The sequence below is a fragment of the Chaetura pelagica genome, unplaced genomic scaffold (assembly GCF_000747805.2).
Source record: "Chaetura pelagica isolate M959 unplaced genomic scaffold, ChaPel_1.0 scaffold271, whole genome shotgun sequence".
In the NCBI taxonomy this organism is placed as follows: domain Eukaryota; kingdom Metazoa; phylum Chordata; class Aves; order Apodiformes; family Apodidae; genus Chaetura; species Chaetura pelagica.
Window position 1 is genome coordinate 1,215,067 of NW_009952106.1, and position 8,577 is coordinate 1,223,643.

Below are 8,577 nucleotides of genomic sequence, written 5' to 3' on the forward strand. Positions count from 1 at the left end.
CCCCCCCAACCCCAGCCTCTGTGTTTTTGAAGGACCTCATATGAGTGTCTTGAATCCCAGTGGGGACAAGCCTCACACTGTCAGGTAAGCATCTGCCTGAAACTGGAAACAGGTGATAGTTATAGCTCCTCTGCCAGATGCGTTACACACCAAGCAGATCTTCCTTTATGTTTCCTCCCTATGAAAAGTCCAAAGTGCAGTCCAGTCAAAGCTACAGAGACAGGTTTAGAGTGTGATTGTTCAAAGCAGCCTCCAAATTGTGAAGGAAGAAAGAAGGCATGTTATTTCACCAAATATCAAACATCCCTTTGCTTAGCAGGGAGTAAAAGAGAAAGAAAATCATTCTTTCCTCTCTTTGGTATTGCTTATGAGGAATGTCCCCTTTTTCAGAGCTGTGCCCAGGAGATTGGTATCATCCTTCCTAGCAAATTCTGTGAAGAGCTTTAATGTTTATTGGATTGCCCAAGACACATTGCAATTACACTCTCCGTAGGAGTTCAAGTGTTATAAATGCCTCCCCCCTTGAAAAGCAGAGCCAAAGCTTCATGCCATGGCTTGGTGAGGACAGGACTAATCCATAATTGTGTTTCTCAGTCACCTTGGGGACTGAAATACCGAGTCTTAGAGCTGCCTTTTTTGTTTCTGTGGAAATCGTGAATCCAGCTCTTCTCTCCATTACATCCATATAATCTTACTTAATTTCCAGTACCTTGAGGGTCCAGCACAAAGCTGCACTGGGCTAGTAATCTGGTGAGGACTCCTAAGGGGAGCCACCTGCCCACAGATTGTGTTGTGATCCTTCATGGAAAGTTTATTTCAATCCCTGGTTGTGCTGGATCCATTGTACAGGCTGGTCCCAGGCTTGATTTTGGACGTTGCTCACTTCAGCCTCCCAGCAGAAGGTGCTGTGACAGATTTGGGAAGCTCCTGTCTCCCAGAAAAAATGCTGGTGCCAACCTATTCCAAACAGAATTGCACTCTGCTCATTAGCAGCCTGGAGATTGAGCCCAGACTATGGCATGGACCCACTAAACACAAAGGGTTGTGTTTCCCCTCTGCTGGCAGCCCTGGAGGGTAGAGCCCTCCTGGTGCCAGCAGACATCAACAGTGTTGTACCAGCAGGGAACAGAACCAGGGAAACCCCCAATCCTGATGCAAAGCTGTGTCTCCCGACCTAGTGTGGCTGCTGCTGCTGCCAGAAGCAATCTCTTTTGCCCAAAATCACTAGATGGCAGAGTGCAGTTTTGTTTCAGACTGCGAGGGTAGGAGGCAGCAAAGGGCTGGGAGACCCTGGATGATCCAACCAAAAGGCTGGGCAGTGTCTTTTGGTGCAGGTCTTGGTCCAAGCACCAGCCAGTCACCCCTGCCAGAGCGGCCCTCCATGCAGCAGCCAAGATGCCCAGCTTCAGCATCCCCACGGACAGCAACCAGCCATCTCCAAGGTGTGGTTCCCACATAAAAACCCGCCTGGTTCTCCCCAGCGCGGGATCAGAGCAGGTGGCAGTGGTGGCTCCATGATTCTCCATTGAGGAAACCCACCACCGTGACTGCCTCCACTGAGTTGCTCTGAGGAGACATGGGCTGCAGCCAGCACACAGCTCCCACCTGTCGGTGTAAGTGGCTTCATGGGGATTGGGTGCTGGCAGCTCCGTAACCTCCCTGTGTGCAGGGGTGCTAAGAGCTGGAGAGGACTCTGTAAACCCCCTTTATCCTTTGCACAGTGTGGTACTGGTCTTGTATTATATGACTCTTTTCTGTTCTGCACATCATTCATTTTCCTTGCTTGAGGGGCACTGTAATGCCATACTGCTCTTTTGCCATTAGTTACAGCCTGCCACAGTTAACTTTAAAATCAGGCTTTGGCACATCATATAAATAACAATACATTTCTGCAATTGAATGCCTATGCAGTAATTCAATCAAGGGAGTTCTATCGCTGGTCATAAACTACTTAAGCTGTTTGACTCTCAGCTTAAGACATCCACAGAGGTCATTGATTGAATTACAGCCTTAAATTTACCTGTGCATCTTCTGTTATTCAATGCTACCTATACGTGTGGTGAAATATCTGAGACAGTGAGTAAATCTTGAACTGCTACCAAAGTAAACTGCATTGCTATCTGGGTATGATCTTACAAAACTGACATTGAGGGAAGTTTTACCTCAGACTTTGAAGAGGCCAAGCCTGCAGCCCTTTTGTTTTTAACAGCAGTGTTGTAGTTGGAGCTGTCCTATGATACACACAGCATTCCTAAGGGAAGGCAATAGCTTCAAAAAAAAAAAAAAAAAAAAAAAAAAAAAAAAAAAAAAGAATAAGTAAGTCTTCAAATGCAATTTACAGCTTTTCCCCATGGAGAAAATTGCCTCTCGCTGGGTGAGCAGCCGCCGGCGCTGTTGGCACTGAGAGCACTGTCATCCCTTCGTGCTGAGTGGGACAGGGTGTGATGAGATTCCTCAGCCCACAAGAGACCTGCAAATTGAAAATGTGGCCTCCCTGTTGCACAGGGAGGTCACTGCAGTGGGAGATTGGGCTGGAGCCATCCTAAATTTGTTCATAAAGCAGCTGTGGGCTGTAATGTGTGCAATTACTGTAGCACACTCTCCTTTGCTGGAGTTGAATCAAACTAATACTGGTCAGACCGGGTTGTTACAGCCTCTGTAGTTCTAAACTTTGATTTAAATGGAAATTAAGCATGTGGCCCTTGCAGTTGTGGAAGCGTCAATCCAAGTGTCACTGCTGTCAGCAGGAAGGACTGAAAAAGGAGCTTTTGAAAAATGATTGTGGCCATATTTACCTCAGTTGAACAGTTAACTGAAGCCTCATACAAATAAAATGCCAATATCACATGGGTTTTAGCACAAACATCCTCTTCCTGGATTCTTGGTGTTGGGGAACAACAAACCACTTCCCACGGACACCTCTGCACCCTTTAGCCACTGCGTTTCTTTTGAGCTTTGTTTATCAGCCAAGTTTTTTTTGTCAGTTGATAGCTGGATATTTCTTGACTATTGCTGTGCCACCAGCTCTAGCCCCAGCTCAGCAGCAGTTCTGCTGGGTGAGCTTTTCCCAGCCTGGAAGGGGTGCCAGAAGTGATCTCTGCTGGGTCCCATCTCTCACTCGAGTGAGCCAGAGATAACTAGTGTTCTGTGAATCTCAAACTAAGCAAAGACAGTTAATAGAGCTGGCTCCTTTCTGTGATTTAGGACCAAACAGTGATCTTGGACATCTGGTAAGGCTGAAGGTACTATCTACAAGCACTGACTCCATAAGTCTTGATTTTGGTCTCACCTGGATGAGAGTACTAGATGCATTGGTAGATAGGACTTTTATTTCTTGGCCAAAAGATTTCAGTTCCACTTGAGAAATTCACTGACCAGAAATTGAGAAATGGATCCTTTTGCCTTTGGTTCCTTGGTGCTAGCCCTGCTGCAAGACAGGATTTTGCAGCCAGGGGGATCAGAGCTGTGGGAATGTCCCAGTAAAGTTGGCATTTGCCATTGGTATTGGGGTACATTGTGGGAGAAACTTGGTTCTTCCTTGGTCCTGCTCCTCCAGACCCTGTAGGGTGACTTACATGAGCAGTGTGTTCTTATAGGGGCTGCAGTGTGTCAAGTGGAAACCTTTGCAGTTTAGGGCTGTTGATATGACTCAAGCACCAGCATCTCAAGAACGTTCATTGCTCGCTGGAAACTTGATAATAAAATTACTCCCTCCTTGTGTCTCTTTTAGTGCCACCGACCATCAGTGTCCCTAAGGGTCAGTCCACCATCACCGTCCGGGAGGGCTCCAGGGCTGAGCTTCAGTGCGAGGTTCGAGGGAAGCCCAAGCCACCCATCATCTGGTCTCGGGTAGATAAAGAAGTCCCCATGCCTTCAGGGACAATGACAATGGAGACACACGATGGGAAGCTGCGCCTGGAGAGTGTGAGCCGAGAAATGAGCGGGACCTATAAGTGCCAGACAGCCAGGTACAATGGATTTAACATCAGACCCCGGGAAGCCCTGGTGCAGCTCAACGTGCAGTGTGAGTATAACCACAGAGAACTGGAGTGCCTGTCTGAACCCCTGTGTCCACAAAAACCTGTGGGCTAAGCAGGCTTGTCACACTCAGTGCTGCTTCCAAGCAGAGTTGAACTTTCTAACTGGGCTGAAGAGACAATCTCTTTTGTCTGGGGACCTTTGCACAGTTTGCGTTTAATTGGCTCGGCTACACAAGGCTAAGGGCAGGATATCATACGGCCAGCGTGTTGCAAGTGGGAGGGAGAGGTGGTGTGTGTGTCTGTGCACAATGTTTTCCATTGCCCTGCCAGTGGATGAGCACAAACCAGCAGCTTTACTGGGTGTGTGTTTGTGTGCATTACATATGTGTGAAATACATAACTATGTAATGTACCTGCAGGGTACATTAGTAAAATTGTAAGATCAAGCACTCAAAAGGTAGCAAATGAATGTTAATTATGCCGTTTTCACCCCGTGACCCTTTCTTCAACTTTGTTACCTCACTTGTAATTTCTGTGCCTGCCTGCAGTGCTATGCAGACCCTAATATGGACTGCAGAATCCCAGGTGTTTTTCATGAAGAAAACTGGTTCTTAGCATCTGGTGTCCTGAGTGGGTTTCAGTGATGGATGGTGTTCCCATCCCCACTTCAAGGGGGTATCTGTGCGCAAAGCTGAATGGGATGCTACTGGTGTCTGTGTTGGATGACTGTCTCCATCCTTTTCCTGCAGTGGTTTCTCCCTGTAGAGGAGTGAGTGCTTGCTCAGCTCCCATACTGTTGAGGTGTGTTTTGACAAGCGGGGGTCTGTGCTCTGTCCTTCAAGACTTTGAATCACACAGGAGAAAGGCAGCTGGATAAAATGTCTTGGTCTGGAAGGAGCTGCAACTGTAGGAGTAGCCCTCCCTGCAGACCTTGTCCCCTCAGGGTGGGGTGATTGCCAAACTCCAGCAGAGTCCTCTGAGCAGTACAGGTCTGGCAGGTGTGGGATGTGTAGGAAGCTGGTTAATTTGCACCCAGGCCCACTGCCTCTGGGCCGTGACTGACAAGCCTGCATGCACAGCACAGCAGTGCTCATTAGACACACTGCCACACTCTTCTCAGGCTCACTTCCCAGGAAGAGCAGAAGGGAGGCTGGAGCAGATAACCTGTCTGAAACCAACCAGACACACTGTGGGCAGATGTGAGCTGTTGGGACCATGGCAGTAACAGAGGGTTGCCACATCCTGCAGATGCTTTGAGTATTCAAAGATCCCCTTTTAAAATTATTTCTGTCCAGAAATGTCCGTCACGTCTATTCAGGAATGTGGCAGGAGCTGTATTATGGGATGGGGACAGTAAAATGTGTGCAGATCTCCGTGCAGGTACATATGTCTGGAGAAGCTTTTCTTAAGCAGGTTGGAAATGTGCGTCTTGGTTTAAGATGTTTTGGAAAACAGATACAGTCAGACATATGGAGCATGGCAGGGACTCTTGAGTCACCCCATGAACTGATGGGAGATGCAACAAAATCTCACACTTGAGTAACGAACCTATCAGATCTGCTGCTGTCCCCAGCCTGGTGTTGGTCTTTGAAAGCAGTGAGGTCCTCACGGCCCCTCATTGCCCCTGCAGACTGGAGCAACAGTGCCAAGCCTGGAATGAAATCAAGCTTACTGGGTGGTCTGGAAGGGAATCACAGCTTTGAATCTTGGCCTGTAGGGGGAGGACGTGACTCCCCACACAAGAAAGATGGTAGGTAGAAACCAGAAGTTTTTCTGTGGCAGAGCCCTTGATGCCATTGACACCCATGAAGGCAAAGATGTGATGACATTCTGCATAAAAAACAACTTAACATGCTCTTCCTATAGCTCTTTCCAAGGGCAATCAATGCTTTATTGTCATCTTGCCCAAGTAATGGTGGCATAGTCCATGCAGCAGCCCACCTAAATAGCTCTCTTCTCTTCCACATCAGTTCTGTATACTCCTAGTTGAAGCTGGGTGTGTAGCTGAGTTGAACGGATGCCTCCTGCCTGGAAGCTGTGGAAGGAACTTGCAGTAGCACTGCTTGTTTTGGGCCTGAGCAGGCAGCTTTGGTTTTGGGGCTGTCAATTTTCACCTTCCATCAGCATGAAAAACAAACTGTGAATCAAGAAAGTAGGACAAGAATTGGCCTCATCACATTTATAGGCTCCTCTCTTTTCCCCTGTGCAAAAAAAACCAAACAACCCAGCAAGCAACACAGTCACTGTTTATCCCTCCCCTCCTAGTTCACACAGCTGGAAGGAGGTGGGTGCCACAGTGAGGGCTGCTGTGGTTAATAGAAACACTGTGCTCCAGCGTGGGTGGCTTATTAGCCTGGTGGCTTGCTCTAGAATTCTCATCTTGTCAGAAATAGGGATTGTGTGGCTCCTGCAGCCTCTGTGATGAGCGCTCCCCTCTCCTCCTGAGCCTGCACATCCCACTGGAGAGCTGCAGAGATGGGTGTGAATCCACACTGGCATGGGCACGTGTGTGTGTGTGTAGGTCTGCCTGTTTGTGTGTCAGTGTGAGCTCCTTTTGAACCAGCTGCCTTGAAGGAAGAATGAATTCTGGGTGATAATGTGGTGGCTTCTCTGATTTGCTCCAAAGATAAAGTTGTGAAATCAATGCAGCAGATCTGATTAGATGTCAGAACCTGTTTCTGTGTTTCTCTTTTATTTTCTTTTTCTCCCTTCACCCTTATGCATATAGTGCTGTGTTGTAACAAAGTAGCCCAGAAATAGGCTTTGTCAACTGCTGTGCAGTAGTGGAATCAGAATAAGAAGACAAAAAGAACAAATCAGTGGTTGTTGAAAAAAAACAAACAACAGCAACCAACCAAACAAAAAAACTTTGGGGCTTTTTATTATATTTTGCAAGCAGAAAAAGTTGCTGTCCTTTTATCATATGAGCTGTAATTGTCCATCACCAGCTCTCTGGCAGGCTGGATGGTCTGTTCCCTGGACTTTTTGGGCTGAACTGTAGAGCTTTGGAAGATTAATAAGTTCATGAAAGATCTTGAAGACTTATAGCTCAGTGGTTAGGATGAACAAATGTTGTATACTGGTTAGAGTGAGAGATTTGGCTTGTCAGAACTCCTGGGAATCTGACTAACACTTTGAGTGACAATTTCTTGTCAGCTTTTCCTATATCTTCAAAACAGGAATAAAGCTGGCCCATCTTTTCAAGGATTTGTGGGGCATAATAAACACAGCACTTTGAAATTTTGAAATAAAACAATAACAAAAGGGCAGTGCTGTTGTTAGTAATACCAGTGCTATTGCTAATGCTGTTGTCAAAGCTTTTTTTCAGGACCAGGTACTTGGTCAAGAAAAATTGAGCAGAAAAAATTAAACCTCTGCAGATACGGGTTTAAAATCAGGGCTGAGTCACCGTGTAAGTGAGATAGGGTAAGGCAGTAAAACACACACTGGGCTTGAAAATGGCAGCAGTCTGGGTTTTGGAATACAAAGTGTCATTTGAGACATTGGGTGTGAAAGGAAGGGAAGGATCAGTGTAAAGGATGCTACCTGGATACAAATTTAGCAAGTACGTAATAACAAATTGAAAAAAAAAATGCATTAGCCACATGTCCTAAAAGCCTGGTCAAAATAGCATTTCCATGAATTACAAAGTAGTGACTCTAAACTCTGGCTGTTGCTAGAACTGGCCTTTGAGATGACTGTCTTACCTGGTCAAGTCTCTTTTTTTGTTGGTTTGGGTTTTTTTTGTCTCACACAGCATGTGACATCATGGCAGGAGGAAAGACTAGGAAGGGATTTAACCTGAGTGTCTCCTTCCTTTGGAATAACATAGCCTGAAAATTTGGCCCCTTCTGGATCCAAAATAATAGTCCATGATCATATGGGATTGATCTCCATAGAAGAGAAGGCTCCAGGGAGACCTTATAGCAGCCTTTCAGTACCCAAAGGGGCCTACAGGAAAGCTAGGGAGGGACTTTTTACAAGGCCATGTAGTGATAGGAAAAGGGGGAATGGCTTTAAACTGGAACAGGGGAGTTTTATATTAGACATTAAGAAGGAATCTTTAGTGTGAGGGTGGTGAGTCACTGGAACAGCTTGCCCAGGGAGGTTGTGGATACCTCCTTCCTGGAAGCATTCAAGGCCAGGTTGGATGGGACTTTGAGCAACCTGGCCTAGTGGGAGATATCCCTGCTCATGGCAGAGAAGTTGGAATTAGATGATCTTTAAGGTCCCTTCCAACCCAAACCTTTCTATGATTCTTTGATCTCCAAAGGATTAGACTTATTGTCTTTAGAAGGGGTTTTGTCACTTGAAGCAACAGGTGGATTATTCTGGTTTATCCTCAAAGCATAGTGAGTATTAGGTGTAAGCAGGAAAGAAGACTGTCCTCCTCTTTGGAGGGCTAGTTATTATGATTAAAGGAACAGGTGACATTGCATAGTCCTAGGCATAGATATTACCATAGGGCCAGTGACCAGGAATATGTCCAGAATGCATCCTGCAGTGGCATCTGTTGCCCTTGTCACTTAAACTAATGTTCAAGTGGGCACAAGTATGTTTTCCTATTCAAGCTCACACGCTGGCAAATGTTATCCCT

The 8,577-nt window shown here is 46.4% G+C and overlaps 1 protein-coding gene across 1 annotated transcript in view; it reads left to right on the forward strand.

The window, feature by feature from the left end:
* Positions 1–8,577, forward strand: part of MDGA1 (MAM domain containing glycosylphosphatidylinositol anchor 1) — a 151,991-nt gene that overhangs the window by 66,309 nt on the left and 77,105 nt on the right. Inside the window, exon 8 of the mRNA XM_010006021.1 lies at positions 3,731–4,024. Within this exon, the coding sequence (XP_010004323.1) occupies positions 3,731–4,024 (294 nt within the window). The remainder of the gene's footprint in view (positions 1–3,730; positions 4,025–8,577) is intronic.